This window comes from Phalacrocorax aristotelis, chromosome 1 (genome assembly GCF_949628215.1).
Source record: "Phalacrocorax aristotelis chromosome 1, bGulAri2.1, whole genome shotgun sequence".
NCBI classification, from domain to species: Eukaryota; Metazoa; Chordata; class Aves; order Suliformes; family Phalacrocoracidae; genus Phalacrocorax; species Phalacrocorax aristotelis.
In genome coordinates, this window is record NC_134276.1 from 15,209,954 (window position 1) to 15,227,686 (window position 17,733).

Sequence of the window (17,733 nt, forward strand, 5' to 3'; positions counted from 1 at the left end):
CAAAAAACCGAGATATTGCTGCCTGTTGATCGACATACCCAATGGACAACAAACTGCTAAAAAAAACATAAAGAAGGGATTAATTTCACTAACTAGATTCTAAACTGTTGACATCCAGCAAAACAAGTAGCATACACTCCCTTCTTGGGTATGAGAAAAAAACAGGGACTTTAGGATGCAACATGTCTTGAGTAAATGTCTAAATTTTGGTTCTTTAATAGCCTACTGCATGTTTAAAGTAATTGGCCAAAATATGGTTGTCCACATTGTAAATGCCTACAGCTTGGTGCAACAAATCCCACATAAAATGTTGTCTTTGAGGAAAAGGGTAGATGGTATCGTAACAGTTGGACAAGAATAGGATATTATCCTCCCGGATCTCAATGCCTGCATGTAACTCTTTCTACGTTTTAACTAGAAAAGATACCAGGTTGTTGATATGTGCTCAGATGTTAACTGACGTTAAGCAACAGCCACTTGTGAAAATGCAGGAGTTGTGACTAGGCATAACCAGGAAACCTCTGAAGTGGAGCCATATATCACTACACATAATGGCAGATTGTAACACACAAATGACCGTTTGTTAAGTCTTTCCATTCAGTAGTTTCTAAAGAACCACCTCTTATTAGTACACCACCAGCTCTGTGCCACAGATGCACAACTTAAGGAAACAGACACCATCAAACCTAAATCTGTTTTTAGCAGATTACAGTTTGAGTATAAATACTTACATTTTATATACTTATATTACATGATTTATAAGTATTTCAATACTTAAAATTAGTATTGTTTATATCTATATTATTATATATATATTTTTATATGTATTACATTTATATATAATCCTTACAATAACGTAAGTATTTTATATGCTTATTTTATTCCTTTTAAATAGTACAGAAATGTGTTAGCTACTTTGGTGATAGGGGTGGAATCCACCTCACCAAATGTAGACAGTGTACATTCTCACCTGACACTCCTTTATAATCAGTGCCGAGAAACAGTTCGTGTTAAGAGTATTGTTATTGTCATCCCAAGTAGGCATCTAAAATATGTCAATTAATTACTTCCTAAAAGTTCCTGTTTCTCTCCATTCACTGTAAAGTGAACTTAAGATGAGCAGCTCAGGTTATTCACATTGTGCAAATCTGAAGTTAGAACAGAGGAGTATCCAGCAACACCAAGCAGTCAGTTGCTGATGCTCTTTAAAGCCTGCAGTTTTACACTGCCTGAAATAGTTTCTATTCCACCTGAAAATATGTTTAACATAATATTCAATAGGGATTCTAAAATACTACACAAAGTTAAGCCAAATATTTTAGTAATTCACATTTCTGCAGCTGATTATGGTCTGAGCCACATCTACCAGGAAAACAGTAACAAGTCACAACAGAGGGCAGTAGGACGCCCAGCATTGGCACAACAGCCAAAGTACCAAAACGAATGCAATCTTAGCTCACTCAGTTATTGTGCCTCATTTGAATCAATTAATCAAATTCATGTTTGTCAAATAGCTGAACAACAAATGCGTTTGAAGTCAGAAGTATGATGAAGATATACAATTATGTATCAGTACAGATTTCCTTCTTTCCCTTTTTATGATGCAAATTCTTTGTTCTCACAAAAGTTACATTTCCCACTTGAATTTGAGGACCTCAAGGAAGTAACTTCGTACATTTGAATTTGGAAATACTCTTAGTTTACTGTACATTAACACATTTTGGTCATGAGCAAAATGAAAGAACTTTAATAATATTAAATGTCATATTAAGTAAAAAGCATTTTCATCTCTGGACTTGCTGTATGTATGCTTTATATGTTTGCATGTTTTCTACTTCACGAAACTTTCATCACCATCGGGTTTACAATACACGCTGCACCAAATTCTGATCCCAAGATCCAGCCTGGAAAGTTGGATTAAAAATTGGAAATTCCTGCAGAGTTATGAGAACGAGGAACTTTTTACACCTGCTTTAGCAATTTCACAGCCGAAAGGCTCTTGATAGTACTGCACTTCAGTCTGTTTTCAAAGAGGATTTTCTGTTAGGGGTTGGCGTTTTTTAAATATTTGGCACACTGTGCCATTTCAGATTTTTAATCTATGGAAAAGCACAACTGTTCAGTCCAGCAATTTTCCTTATGCATAGTATTTCACTACTTACATAGTAAATCACACTCATCACAAAATTTCCTGTACATAAAATCACAGAATCACAGAATGGTAGGGGTTGGAGGGGACCTCTGGAGATCACCTTGTCCAACCCCCCTGCGTGAGCAGGCACACCCAGAGCAGGGGGCACATGAACATGTCCAGGTGGGTTTGAATGTCTCCAGAGAAGGACACTCCACAGCCTCCCTGGGCAGCCTGTTCCACTGCTCTGGCACCCTCACAGGAAAGAAGTTGTTTCTCATATTGAGGTGGAACTTACCGCGTTTCAATCTGTGCCCATTGCCCCTTGTCCTGTCATTGGGCACTATTGAAAAGAGCCTAGTCCCATCGTCCTGACACCCCCCCTTTAGGTATTTATAGGTATTGATGAAATCCCCCCTCAGTCTTCTCTTCTCCAGGCTGAACAAACCCAGGTCCCTCAGCCTTTCCTCATAAGGTTGATGCTCCAGTCCCCTGATCATCTTGGTATCTCTCTGCTGGACTTGCTCAAGCAGTTCCCTGTCTGTCTTAAACTGGGGTGCCCAAAACTGGGCACAATACTCCAGATGAGGCCTCACTAGGGCAGAGTAGAGGGGGAGGATAACCTCTCTTGACCTGCTGGCCATGCTCCTTTTAATGCAGCCCATGAGTCAGAAAGTTTCACTGAAGTCACGTGTCAGCCTACTTGCTGTGTAGACATAGCTTGTCTTTAATTGCTCCACTTTCCTCCACAAGTACCTCCCCACAGACAGTGAAAACTCTTGTGGAAACCCTACTTTCTGTCAGGCTGAGTTGTCTAATTCAGGTCTCAGAGAGAAGAAAAATTCACACTTTGTTAGGTGTTAGTTCCTACATATGGTTAAGCTTGCTCCCTGATGCTATTATCTGTACAGTACTGTTACTCTGAACTTAAAACACATATTAAAACTAGATTAATCTGCTGTATAATCATTATATCCATCTTGTAATAGCATCCCAGGTATTTAAACAAACCAAGAGTTAGCTTCTGACCCATCTGCTGTAATATGATGTATTTATGTTGGCCTCAAACTCTTCAGGTTGAGGCAACTACTTTTCATTGCATGTCAACAATATAAACAAAGTACAAAGGAAGGGAAATGCTTTATATAAATGTACAACAAAAATTAGAAGTGGGGCTTTATCTAGGAAACACAACACTTGATATTTTTTTCAGGATTTAGGTAATTTTAATTTTTTATGAGTAGAACTACTGCAAAGGAGATGCTTTGAATAAAAAGGCAAGAATTCTGACCACCAAGAAACCAGGAGTTAGCAACAGTGTAACTCCAGAATTCCAAAACCCCCACACTGGGTTCCCATTCAGGACAGAAATTTTACCGTGGTGTTACACAAGCATTTTGATCATGGTTGCCCTGCATGGTTTTACATGAGGTACCTTTATAGATGTCATTAATGACCGTTTTACAATTCAGTGCTAAGAAAGTAAGAGTTTATTTGCTAATCTTCATTCTCCCAAAACCCCTTTAGAAATATTATACCTAATTTTTGCTACCATGAACTAGATATATTGGTAGCATTTTAAAAATGCCTGACCATCAACAGCGAATTACTTTGCAAATATAGTAATTCTACATATTTGAAAGAATTTAAAATGTTATTTCTGAAATTTTTTTGACTGGTAACTCCAAACTGCCCATCACTCTCACTCACAGACAGGAACAGCACTACCCCATCAGCACACTGAATCCAATTTTGTCTTTTCCAATATCTTAACTGAATACAAGTAAGAGTAATTTTTGTTATTTTCCTTATACCCAAAGGAGATCTTTAAAGCATTTTTTAAAAGCCTTGTAATTTGTTTGTACAATAATGTAAATACAGTGTAAACTGTAAATCAGTTCTTTGTAAGGGATGAATAGAAAACATACAACCTCTACATGCAAATGTTTCTTTAAAAAAAAAAAATCAGTATTTTTGTCCCTTAGCTACATTTTCTCCTCCCTACTTCCAGCACCAACTTTTTCATATCTGCTATACCAGACTTCCCCCAAAAAAGGACTTGCATATTTGGTTGACCTACTTCAGGATTCTGCTTATAGTAATTATGCTTAGTGTATTACCACCATTCTTTTCTTTACATATATAGAATCATAGAATCATTTAGGTTGAAAAAGACCTTTAAGATCATCGAGTCCAACCACTACCCCAGCACTGCCAAGTCCACCACTAAACCATGTACCTAAGCGCCACCTCTATGTGTCTTTTAAATCCCCCCAGGGATGATGACTCAACCACTTCCCTGGGCAGCCTGTTCCAGTGCCCGACAACCCTTCTGGTGAAGAATTTTTTCTTGATATCCAATATAAGCCTGAATATAGGCACATATTGGGATCCAAGAGCCCAAAAGACAGAAAATACCTATTAAAGCGTATATATTTAAGAATTCACTGCCAACAAACATTCTAAAATAATTTAACTGTAAATCTACACTTCCACCTTGGTGATCCCTGTACAGTTCTGACCCCCTGTTAAGCTGTATGTGTACCTGCTAGTTATATTCAAACATATGATTAATTCATACTTAGTACAGAAACGTCTCTAGGTTCGCCGCTGCAGTTTTAAATGATTGTTCAGTTTAGTCTGAGTATTTTAAATACTGGTATTATTTCAAGAAGATTAAGAGATTGAAAATGGTGTTTCCTGGATAATGTAATGGTCCATTTTATCCCAAATGATGCATTTAACTAATACAGTATTTTCCACACAATAGAGGAGAGTAAAATAAATGGTGTATGAATAGGACAATTTCTGTGAAAAAACATACATAGGCTGTTAGATTTGAAACAGCCAACATATCTGAGACTACAGAAATAACTAAAATAGAAAATAGATGTTTTCCAACAAATGTAACACCACTATATTGTGTACCTTGTTATCTACACACTTGAAAACCTTGTAACATATGAAAAAGACCTCAAAATATAGAAAAGCCCAGAAGTAGCAAAAGCCATCTATTTCCAATCATGTTTTAATTTCTCATAGTGATCAGTACTTTATGAACAGTATATGAAAAGTAGAGTTCTGATTGTGAATTCACACTCACAAAATTTTAACATCTGCATGAATTATTATTAAAGGAAACCCACATGTCTGTAGCAGTACTAAAAATTTAAAAAGGTGAATAATGCATTCCCACTCAAAGAAATGATGGGCAGGAAGACATTTTACAGAACAAAAACATCTCAAATGTATACAATTCCCAGTGTGAATTTTTAAACGCTTTTCTATTGCGTTTACAATTAAACATTCTGTTTCTTCTTACAGAAGAGTAATTTGGCATATTTATTTCTGATAAGAAATAAACAAAAAAGTACTTCAAGTCTAAACGAAATCAAGTATCTATCCATAAATGGGATTATTTCAATGCTAGTAATTACATCCTATGCTTCTATTAAATAAAGAGTCGATCTCTCTAACGAACTCTCTTTAGACTTGCACTTTCTACACAAAGACAGGTAACTGTATTTGTTCATCTTGCTCATGCCCACACTGCTCATACCTGTCGTTCTTCCTCATTAGACTCAATAACCTGTATTTTTTCTTATTATAGCCAGGTAGCCTGAGGTAATTGTCCATTCTATGAATATTCTTACTAAAAAACCCAAACACACTTCCTCATCATACCGTTTGATTAAATAATCAGTGAAAACAACCTTAAGATAGTCCTACTACCAATTTCTACTACTTCTTAACACTCCTCATTAAAATATTTATGCTGAACAGTAGTAAGATATGTTTTTAAGAAGGTTCACCAACTGCACAAACACAACTGGATACTAGTTTAAGAAAGACATGAAATTCAAAAGTCATAGAATCAAATTCAAATAAAAAATTACAATATTACTGTATAGGTGAAAAGTGAATAATAAAACTTATTTTAAAATATGGCACTCATAAATTATACTACACTCATTCCTAAAGCTTTTTAAAAAAGTATATGGCTGATTTAGCAAAATAACCAAAGCAAAAATGTGAAGCCAAACAAAGAGACCAGTTAACACAGTCAGTGAAACTTAAATATATTCTTCTAAGTGACTTAAGAGACAAGTGTTCTCCTTGCAACATAGCACACATTTCTAATGGCTTTCTTATTTTTTCCATTAAACGTTTTAGAGAAAATGAGGCACTAGCTTAAAAGTTCATCTAGCCCACCTAGTCCCATGTTATCACTTTGCAAGTACCCAGGATGTTTAAGGAAGAACAGCACACTATAACAAAAAACCTAACTACATTATTTTGCTAAGCTTTTAATTTTCCAGTATGTCCCTTCTCATCTGAAGAGCAATAAACCCTATAAAGCTGCATAAACTATGTATCACAAGAAAATACGTGATGCAATTTTTTATTTTAAGGAATCCTATACTTTGTAACAATCATTGTTTTAAGTATAAGGAGCAGGAATTTGAATACCTGAGTTCTGACAGAATCAGATAAAAATCAGAAAAGGAGACAAAACTTAAAATGTAGGATTAGTTTCACCTCTTCATCAGTTGAACTATATCAAGCAATCTGCTCATGGATTCATATGCAGAATCCCATTGGGTATTTATGTACAAGGCATGTAATATAATGCAAAAAGAAAAAATAAACACAGGCATTGCTACTCATTTATTAAATGTGTAGCTTGACTTTGTAATTTAATGGCTATCTTGAACAAAAGTCAAATCCATTTTTTATTATGTCTTGGAATAGTTCAGTGAAACTTGAAATACTTCCATAAATCTCAGGAAGACAAATTCTGCATCTTACAAGCAAGAAAAATTCCATGACTTCAAAAACAAAATGAAGCCAAAATAAATTCTTATCTGCCTATCATTAGTTCATACCCAAAAAATCTTTCTTTGAATTGCATTTACACGTTTTTAAACCAACTGTGTAATGCACAAGATTTTTATGAAATTCTGCCTACTCAAACTAACTGATTAACAGTAAATAATAAATAGCTAATAATGAAAGTAAAACAAATAATACTAGCAAAATCAATTAAGAATTTAGTTAGTATCCACTGTAATGTTTAAACAGAGTTGCCAAAGCAAAAAACATTACTACAGTTATAACGGTTTTAAACATCAGCAATAAATAAAATATATGTCCTTAGCAGTGCCTAAAAAGATATATTTCAGATAATTAGGAACAATGGCATCATATAGTACCTTCCATTGCCCTTTTAAAGAAGACTTTACAGCTTCCACAGGTAAGTACTCCATAGTGGCAACCAGAAGCCTCATCACCACAGATGAGACAGATCTTCTGGGGTAGTGATTCAAAACCATACTGAGAACTTTGGCTGGTTTCTGTATCTGGCCTTCAAAAGAAAAAAAGAATTAAGAGAAATTAAATATCCAGTTTTACAACAATTACCTACTTACCTGTGTTAATTGGTTTATGTAAAAACTTTTTTAAAATTTGTAATCAAGCTACCAAAGGGTAAGAAAAAAAAGTATGACTGCCTTTCTGCTTAAGGGTTTGTCTCTACTAGGGTAAAAGGCACATTTGTAACATCTGCCTAGTCATTAAACAGAAGAGGAGCGGGCAAAAACCGTAACAGCAGTTCAAACAAGGTATAATCTAGGAACTCTGTTAAAATGCTCATCTTTCCTCAGATCCACAACTCTTGTGAGTGAAGTCCTACTGACTGACACTTTTTTCCTGTACGTAGAATGGTACAGAGACAAACAGAAGTCAATCGAATTTCAGAGATCCCTTTCACATGGGAAATAACTAAGATTCATCTCAGCTAGAAAAATATATCTTATTTGTTGCTTCCCATTCAGAGGCAGCATTTTAATAAATAACTATGATGGGCACATCGAGGAAAGTGTAAAGTACTTTCGAATTTCTCTCCAAGAAAAGAAACAGACCACCCTACTTAATCATTATGTTTGCAATAATGGTTTCCGTTGAATCTGTAGCACTGTATGTAGGTATTTTTGCATACATTTCTAGATAATGTACCACATCTTGGCACCCCAGTAAGCCAGTTCATTCTAACAAATCAATATGCAAGTGTTTCGTTTTTCTTTTCTGTGAGAAATTAACTGCGGTGTTTTTTTTTCCAAATCGGGGATAATATTTCGGAGAATCTTTAGGTATTTACGAATACTGTCTCGCTGTCAGTGAGGACAGCCTGGGGAACGCTCTGCTCCCCCGCTCTGGAGCCGGTCACTCGCTCAGCCATCAGATGGCACCGACCCCCCACCGCCACAAAACCCTCACTTCTCCCAGGGAGTTATCGTGCCGAAAAGATCCGAGAGGTGCCGTCGCGAAGTTCGCGTCGTGCTGGTCTCGCACAGCCCGGGGACGCCCGGGGGTGCACACACGGCACCGAAAAACGGACGCGGCGGCAGCTCCTGCCTGAAAACTCAAACCGGGCTTCGACGAGTCAAACCTGCCTTTGCCTCGGCACCGCCCAAGAGCCCCTCGGGGTGCCGCCCCTCACCCCGCGGTCCAGCCGCCCTCCCGCCCCTTAGCGAGGCACCGCACCGAAGGGTCCGCCGCCCTCCCTTACCGAGCGTAGCCGAGGTAGGGCGGGCACAGCTGCGGCAAGCCCTCCTTCAGCACCGCCGCCGGGAAGCCCAGGGTCTGGTGCCCGTTGAGAGGCAGGGGCGGGTAGAGGCCCGGCGGCGCGGCCGAGGTGGAAGGCAAGCTGTCGGGCGCCGGCCCGTAGGCTCCGGCCAGAAGGGCGGGCTCCGTCTTGTAGAGGACGCACTCCAGCGAGGGCTCCTGCCCGGCCCGCAGGGGCTGCGGGTAGTCGGCGCAGCCCGCCGCGGGGGTGGCCCTGCTGCCCGGGTAAGGGGTGGGGAGGCCGAGACCCTCCTCCTTGATCTTCAGAGCGGGCTGGAGGTCGCCGTAGGCGAAGTGCCCCTCCTTGCCGTCCGCCGGCGGGCAGACGTAGCCCGCCAGGTCCGGGGCGGGGGGCGAGGAGCGCGGCGCCGCGCCGCCGCCGCCCCCTTCGTACTCCGCCACGTCCAGCAGCTGCCGCGTGCGCGATGCCAGGTAGGCCGAGTTGAGCGGCAGCAGCGGGACGTGCAGGTACTCCTGCCCCGGCGCCCCCGGCCGGCCCCCGCCGGGCAGCGGCGCCAGCCCGGGGGCCTCGCCCTTGGGGGCCGCGGCGGGACCCTCCGCGCCGCCCCCCGCGCCCACTGGCCGCGGCTTCGGGGCGGCGGTCAGGACGTCGCTGGCCGGCCAGAGCGGGGAGGGCCGCGGCGGGGGCTGCGAAGGGCCGGGCGCCCCCGGGGCGGCTTCGCCCGCCTTCTGCGAGGGGTCGCGGCTCATCGGGGCGCCGGGCGCCTCCGCAGCCTCCGCCCCGAAGAAGGACCAGGGCGCGGCGGCCACGGCGGAGCTGGCATGAGCCGCGGGCGCCAGGAGCGTGTCCAGGACGGTGTCCAGGGGGTCCTTGAGCGAGAGGGAGCCGCTCCCCGGCCGGTACGGGAGGGCGCTCCGGTCCTCCTCCTCCCCCGGCGGCTGCGGCTGCTGTTGCTGCTGCCGCGGCTCTTCGTCCTCCTCTTCTTCCTCCTCGTCCTCCTCCTCCTCGTCGCTGCTCCTGGGGAAGAGCAGCCCGTCCAGGGAAATGTCGACGGCCTCCGCTTCCCTGCGGAAGGGGTCTCGGCCGGGCTGGCCCTGCAGCAGGACCGCCCCGTCTCTGGCAGGCGGCGGCGCTCTGGGCTCCTTGGCCTTCACCTCGGTCATGCTGGCCCGGGGCAGGGCTGGACTCCGGTGGGTCCCCGGCCCGTGGGCGGGGGGGGCGGGCTGCGGGCGGCTCCTCACATCCTGGATGTGCCGGCTGAGGCGGCAGCGCGGGTCCCGCTTACATGGCGCTACCTTCGTGGGGGCGGCTCAGCCCCGGCCCCCGCCAGCCGGAGGGGGTGAAACGGAGCCGTGGGCGGTGCAGCCTAGACGGGAGGGGGAAACGATCGGAGCGTGAGCGGGAGGAGCGGCGGGGCGGGAGAGCGGGGTCCCCGGCGGCGGGCGGGCTGCTGGTCGCTGCCCCCCGGCCCCGCGCTCCGCTCTCCCTTCGACTGCTGCCGCCGTCGCTGCTCGTCCCGGGCGGGCTGGCCGCCGGCTCCACGCCCCCTCGCCCGCCCCTCCCGGCCCGTCCCTCCCCGCCGCCAGCCCGCGCCCCTACCGAGGGGCTGCGCTGCCGTGCGGGGCACGGACCGCGCTCGCCACCCCGCTCTGCCTCTGCGGGGGAGCCGGTCCCGGGCAACGCGGCTTCCCAACGCCTTTTCCACCGGCTCCTCCTCCGCTCCGCCTGTCCCACTCCGACCCTCCCATTGCTCGCCGTGCCCGCATCACTCGCCCGACGCCTCCGTCTCACCGCGCCTCAGGCCTGCGCTTTTTGGCCTCTCCCCACCACCTTGCGTTGTCCCTTCCTTCTCATGTCTTCCCCCGTCTCTTGGGCAGGTGCCCCGTCCTCACGCTTCGCCATCCTGAGAAGCGCAATTCTAGGCTGGGCACAGGCTGCAAGCAGGTTGGGTAGGTCGCTGTTTCGGAGAGCAGAGAGCAAGACAAGCTTCACTTACTTGCCATGACTACAGTATAGCCTTTCTTTTGTCTGTTTTTCACCGTCCCCTTCAGACATTCGTTGTAATTTCAGGATTAAGCTCTGGCCCAGTTTCTATCCTGATACAACATCCATTTTCCAGTAGCAAAGAAACCAAGGCATTGTAAAGTGCTTCATATTACGTTCAGAGACCTCGAAGTATCCTCTACACCAGAGAAAGCACAAAGTTTCTGCTGCAAAATGTTTGGGAAATGGGGCTTTCTTTGCCTGTAATATTTTCCTTTACTTTGTCACCATGAATGAGAGCACATTTAAAATGGATCTGGTTTACAAGGGCTGGCTGGCTAGCCTGCATGTAACAAGTTACAATCCAGCCCAGGTTAGTTCTGACCAAGAATAATTGCTGCCTGGCGTTTTGTGTAAAATTCAGGCTTTGTGGAAGAACCTGTTCAGCTCAATAAGACAACTACTAATTGGAAAAAAACCCCAACCCTTAATATAATTAGCATTATGTAGTAGACTCAGAAAAGAAACTTGTGTTGAAAGATACAAAGAATAAGCAGCATAGGAGTAGTCTTCATGGCTTTGAGTAGGATCAGTGTATTTTTGATTCATAGAGAAATGTGCGCTGTTACACTTGTTCATGCTAAGTATAGCATGCTTTCAGAAAAAAGACATCTTCACCATGAAATGCTTGCTTTTGTTATTTTACTTTCAAAATATTTTCAAACTGAAAAGGACAGCTTCTTGGGAAGAAAAACATGACTCTGAAATTATTTCAGTGTTCTGAAAGCTAACATCAGAAATCGTACAGAGCGAGTTTGCAGAAGCAGTGGCTTCCAGAAATTTTATTCAATGTGGTGTGTACTTTCTACATTATCCTTGGCAAAATACTACTGGCTGATAGACTGCTTTGGGAGCCTGCCTTTCATTCCTTTCAGAAGTAGGAGAAAATATTTTTTCATTTTTTAAAAAAAAAATTACGGCGTTGTGATTATAGCTAAAATTTTTGAAGTTGGATGTCATGTAGGCACCTCTATATACATTCAGGAGGTTCAACAGAATGATACACATCAAAGTATACTTATTATGTACAGGAATATTTCTTGAACAGCAGTCTCTCACACTGTTGATATTGCAGGGGAAAGAACTGTTTGACCAGCAAGTACCAAGAATTGAAGACGTCTTTGTAAAACCTGTCAGTGGAACCAGTGTTAAAAGGATGCTCTCAAAAGGCGCTATCCAGGTCTGTTATGACATGACATTAAAACAAATAATTTGAAGTGCTTCTCTGGCCACCCAGCTCCTGTTTTTCGTGCTACAATATTTCTCCCTTCTCCCAAGCCTTCCTTTTCTCAGAAGAGACAGAAGTTCATCTCCAGCACTGCTCATCTCCATGCTCGTTTTGGTTTTCCCCTGATGTTTGCATGCTTAGTCAGCTACTTGTCATGTCTGTTTATTGCCACTGCCTTGCTTTCTCATTTCCACTTCCTGAAATGCACACGGCATTCACAGCCTGCTTCTTTACAGAAGTGTGCTCCAAAGACTTGTTTCCTTACAGTGACTTGCCTCCTTAGTGCTGCCTGAGGACTAGGAGAGGTAAAGAGCCACAGATGGCAGGAATAGGGGGGTCCTGAAAGGAAAGCAGCACTGAGTAGTTTCCACAAGACCAACTCGCTGCTGCTAATGAGTTGTCTGCTAAAATTCTACACTTACAACGCCATGTGACCATAAGTACCTGTAAATTCACCAGAAATATAAAAGTTTACTACTTGCATTATTTCTCTAAATGTTAGCAATTAACTATTGTGCAGGTTTTCTGTTATGCTTCCTAATTTCATTTTTATGACCTGCCAAATATACTCAGTCCTTTAATGGTAATGGTAATTATGCTGAATTGTCATTGTTTAAGGAAAACATTTTGGGTTCTTTATCTTTAGGAAATTTATTGCACTTTGATTTACATTGGATTCATATGAATTCTATGAACTTTCACGGGAAACTTTTGCTATTTTCTTCATATTATTCTGTCAATAGCCTTCATGTCCCATCCCTGGAAGTGTTCAAGGACAGGTTGGACGGAGCTTTGACCAGCCTGATCTACTGAAAAATGTCCCTGCTTATGGCAGGGGGGTTGGACTAGACAATCCTTAAAGGTCCCTGTGGTGGTTTAGCCGGCAGCTCAGCCCCACACAGTTGCTCGCTCACTCCCCCACCGGTAGATGGGGGAGAGAATCAGAAGGGTAACGCTCATGGGTTGGGATAAGAACAGTTTAATAATTAAAATTAAAAGAAACAACAATAGACATGCAATGTAAAGGAGAACAACGAGAGGCGCAAAGCCCCGGCGGAGGGGGGAAGGGAGGGGAGAGGGGGAACGAACCGCCGAAACAAACCACCCGCGCCGCAGCCGCTCGCCGCCCGCCGACCCGACGCCGCGCTGCTCCCGAGCCACGACTGCCCCCCCTTAATGTACTGGTCATGGTGTCACATGGTACGGAATGAACCTGCCATTGGCCATTCGGGGTCAGCCGCCCCCACCATGGCCCTGCCCCTCCCAGCCCCCCCCCCGCCACGCGGCAGAGCGCGGGAAGCTGGAAAGGTAGCCAACCCCCACAGTGAGGAGAATTAACCCCTTCTCAGACAAAACCAGTACATTCTCCACCCCTTATTCCATACCATTTACACCATGCCCAGGTCCCATATGATGCAATACAACCGTACCAACCACCACCCCTCCCCTTCCCATCCTTTAACATAATACACAGACATCATTCCCTTAGTTCATGGACCTTCCCTGTAAAATGTTCATTAAAATGTCCATTGAGTTCACCCAGTCCATGACTCTGGGCTCCATCTGTTGTATCAGTCTGTCAGGGTGGGAGAGGTGGTGTGTGTGGCGTTGGGTTGCTGCATACTGAGTCAGTCATCGTTCCATCACTGCTGCACGGCTTGTTTCACAGTTTATCTTCCATGGGTTGGGAGGCTCGTACTCTGATATCATTGATACAACACAGAGGTGACCACAGTATTATATAGCAGTTCACATTGTGCCATTCAGTTCATCAACTGTTTTCGCCCAAAATCAAATCCTCTTGAGGCACACATCGGATTTCTCCATCCTCCCGCATCACCCACCAAGTGCACCCAGGTCCTCGAGCAAAAGCAATCCCACGAATGGGTTTGCCTTTGCCAGAGGCAGGAAGAACCCAGACTGTTTTGCCCAGCATACTTTTTCTGTGCACTACAGGGACTCTATCCCCTTCCACAGTATGTAGGATTTCTGACTGGGCAGGGCCAGCTCGGTTGGCAGATCCCCTCGTGTTGACTAACCACGTGGCTTTTGCTAAATGTGTATCCCAGTGCTTGAATGTCCCACCCCCCATTGCTCTCAGTGTAGTTTTTAACAGTCCATTGTACCGTTCAATTTTCCCAGAGGCTGGTGCGTGATAGGGGATGTGATACACCCACTCAATGCCGTGCTCTTTGGCCCAGGTGTCTATGAGGCTATTTCGGAAATGAGTCCCGTTGTCTGACTCAATTCTCTCTGGGGTGCCATGTCGCCACAAGACTTGTTTTTCGAGACCCAGGATAGTGTTCCGGGCAGCGGCGTGGGGGACAGGATATGTTTCCAGCCAGCCAGTTGTTGTTTCTACCATTGTAAGCACATGGCGCTTGCCTTGGCGGGTCTGTGGGAGTGTGATATAGTCAATTTGCCAGGCCTCCCCATATTTATATTTCAGCCATCGTCCCCCATACCACAGAGGCTTTACCCGCTTCGCTTGCTTGATTGCAGCGCATGTGTCACATTCGTGGATAACCTGTGCAATAACATCTATGGTCAAGTCCACCCCTCGATCACGAGCCCACCTGTATGTTGCATCTCTTGATGGCCTGAGGTGTCATGGGCCCACCGAGCTAGAAATAGTTCACCCTTATGTTGCCAGTCCAGATCCACTTCAGCCACTTCAATCTTGGCAGCCCGATCTACCTGCTGGTTGTTCTGATGTTCTTCAGTGGCCCGACTCTTGGGGACGTGAGCATCCACATGACGTACCTTCACAACCAGGTTCTCTACCCGGGCAGCAATATCTTGCCACAATGTGACGGCCCAGATGGGTTTGCCTCTGTGCTGCCAGTTGCTTTGCTTCCACTGCTGCAGCCAGCCCCACAGGGCATTTGCCACCATCCAGGAGTCAGTATAGAGATAGAGCACTGGCCACTTTTCCCGTTCAGCGATGTCTGAGGCCAGCTGGATGGCCTTTACCTCTGCAAACTGGCTCGATTCACCTTCTCCTTCAGCAGTTTCTGCTACTTGTCGTGTAGGACTCCATACAGCAGCCTTCCATCTCCGGTGCTTTCCCACAAGGCGACAGGACCCATCAGTGAACAGGGCATACTGCTTTTCGTCTTCTGACAGTTTATTATAGAGTGGGGCTTCTTCAGCACGTGTCACCTCCTCCTCTGGTGATAATCCAAAATCTTTGCCTTCTGGCCAGTCCATAATCACTTCCAAGATTCCTGGGCGACTGGGGTTTCCTACTTGAGCCCGCTGGGTGATCAGTGCAACCCATTTACTCCATGTAGATCAGTTGCATGGTGCGTAGAGGGGATGTTTCCCTTTGAACATCCAGCCCAGCACTGGCAGTCGGGGTGCCAGGAGCAACTGTGCCTCAGTACCAACCACTTCTGAAGCAGCTCGGACCCCTTCATATGCTGCCAATATCTCTTTTTCAGTTGGAGTATAGTGGGCTTCAGACCCTCTGTATCCCCGACTCCAAAACCCTAGGGGTCGACCTCGGGTCTCCCCTGGCGCTTTCTGCCAGAGGCTCCAGGTAGGGCCATTCTCCCCGGCTACAGTGTAGAGCACATTTTTTACATCTTGTCCTGCCCGGACTGGCCCAAGAGCGACTGCATGAACTATTTCTCGTTTAATCTGTTCAAAGACTTGTCATTGCTCAGGGCCCCATTGGAAATCATTCCTTTTCCAGGTCACTTGCTAGAGAGGGCTTATGATCATACTGTAATTTGGAATATGCATTCTCCAAAAACCCACAACACCCAAGAAAGCTTGTGTTTCCTTTTTGCTAGTTGGTGGAGACATGGCTGCTATTTTGTTGATCACATCCTTTGGGATCTGGCGATATCCATCTTGCCATTTGATTCCTAAGATCTGGATCTCTTGTGCGGGTACCTTGACCTTACTTTGTTTTATGGCAAAACCAGCTTTCAGAAGGATTTGGACTATTTTCTCTCCTTTCTCAGAAACTTCTTCTGCTGTGTTGCCCCACACAATGATGTCATCAATGTATTGAAGGTGTTCTGGAGCCTCTCCCTGTTCCAGTACAGTCTGAATCAGTCCATGGCAAATGGTAGGACTGTGTTTCCACCCCTGGGGCAGTTGATTCCAGGTGTACTGGACGCCCCTCCATGTGAAAGCAAACTGTGGCCTGCACTCTGCTGCCAGAGGGATTGAGAAGAATGCATTAGCAATATCAATTGTGGCGTACCACTTGGCTGCCTTTGACTCCAGTTCGTATTGAAGTTCTAGCATGTCTGGCACAGCAGCACTCAACGGTGGAGTGACTTCATTCAGGCCACGATAGTCTACTGTTAGTCTCCACTCTCCATTAGACTTCCGGACTGGCCATATGGGACTGTTAAAGGGTGAGTGGGTCTTACTGATGACTCCTTGGCTCCTCAGTTGGTGAATGAGTTTATGGATGGGGATCAGAGAGTCTCTGTTGGTGCGATATTGCCGCCGGTGCACTGTTGTGGTGGCGATCGGCACCTGTTGTTCTTTGACCTTCAGCAACCCCACAACAGAAGGGTCCTTCGAGAGGCCAGGCAAGGTAGACAGCTGTTTAGTTTCCTCCATCTCCAAGGCAGCTACACCAAAAGCCCACTTGTAACCTTTTGGGTCCTTGAAATACCCTCTCCTGAGATAGTCTATGCCAAGGATGCACGGAGCCTCTGGGCCAGTCACAATGGGGTGCTTCTGCCACTCATTGCCAGTTAGGCTCACTTCGGCCTCCAGTACAGTTAGCTCTTGGGATCCCCCTGTCACTCCAGCAACGCTGATGGGTTCTGCCCCTATATAGTTTGATGGCATTAAGGTGCACTGTGCGCCGGTGTCCGCTAAAGCTTTATACTGCTGTGGGTCAGATGTGCCAGGCCATCGGATCCACACAGTCCAGTAAGCCCGGTTATCCCTTTCCTCCACCCGGCTGGAGGCAGGGCCCCTCTAGTCCTGATCATGGCAGTCACAACTCACTTCCTGTAAATGTGAATCAGGAGTCCCTCTATTACACTTAGAAATAAAATCAGCGCTTCTACTCCTCTGCCTGGGGACCTGCTCACTGGAAATTGCAGCAGCATTTCTAGTCATAGAATCATAGAATCATAGAATCGTTAAGGTTGGAAAAGACCCTTAAGATCATCGAATCCAACCGCTAACCTATCACTACCACGTCCACCACTAAACCATATCCTCAAGCACCACATCTACCCTTCTTTTAAATACCTCCAGGGATGGAGACTCCACCACCTGTTCCATTGCCTGACAACCCTTTCGGTGAAGAAGTTTTTCCTAATATGCAACCTAAACTTCCCCTGGCGCAGCTTGAGGCCATTTCCTCTCGTCCTATTGCTTGTTACTAGGGAGAAGAGATCGACCCCCACCTCGATACAACCTCCTTTCAGGTAGTTGTAGAGAGCGATAAGGTCTCCCCTCAGCCTCCTCTTCTCCACGCTAAACAACCCCAATTTCCTCATCTGCCTTTCATAAGACTTGTTCTCTAGACCCTTCACCAACTTTGTTGCCCTTCTTTGGACACACTCCAGCACCTCAATGTCCTTCTTGTAGGGAGGGGCCCAAACCTGAACACAGTACTCGAGGTGCAGCCTCACCAGTGCCGAGTACAGGGGCACGATCACCTCCCTACTCCTGCTGGCCACGCTATTCCTGATACAAGCCAGGATGCTGTTGGCCTTCTTGGTCACCTGAGCACACTGCTGGCTCATGTTCAGCCAGCTGCCA

General features: G+C 45.5%; 1 protein-coding gene across 4 annotated transcripts in view; it reads right to left on the reverse strand.

Annotated features, from left to right (window-relative positions):
- PGR (progesterone receptor) overlaps positions 1-10,250 on the reverse strand; it is a 47,982-nt gene extending 37,732 nt beyond the window's left edge. For 2 of the 4 annotated variants that reach the window (XM_075081841.1, XM_075081850.1), the window contains exons 1-2: positions 8,700-10,250; positions 7,345-7,496 (exon numbers count right to left, since the gene is read on the reverse strand). In XM_075081841.1, coding sequence (XP_074937942.1) covers positions 7,345-7,496; positions 8,700-9,880 — 1,333 coding nt within the window. In that variant the 5' untranslated portion in view covers positions 9,881-10,250. The remainder of the gene's footprint in view (positions 1-7,344; positions 7,497-8,699) is intronic. The other 2 variants (XM_075081855.1, XM_075081832.1) reach the window with 2 other exon arrangements.
- Between the last annotated feature and the right edge of the window lie 7,483 nt (positions 10,251-17,733).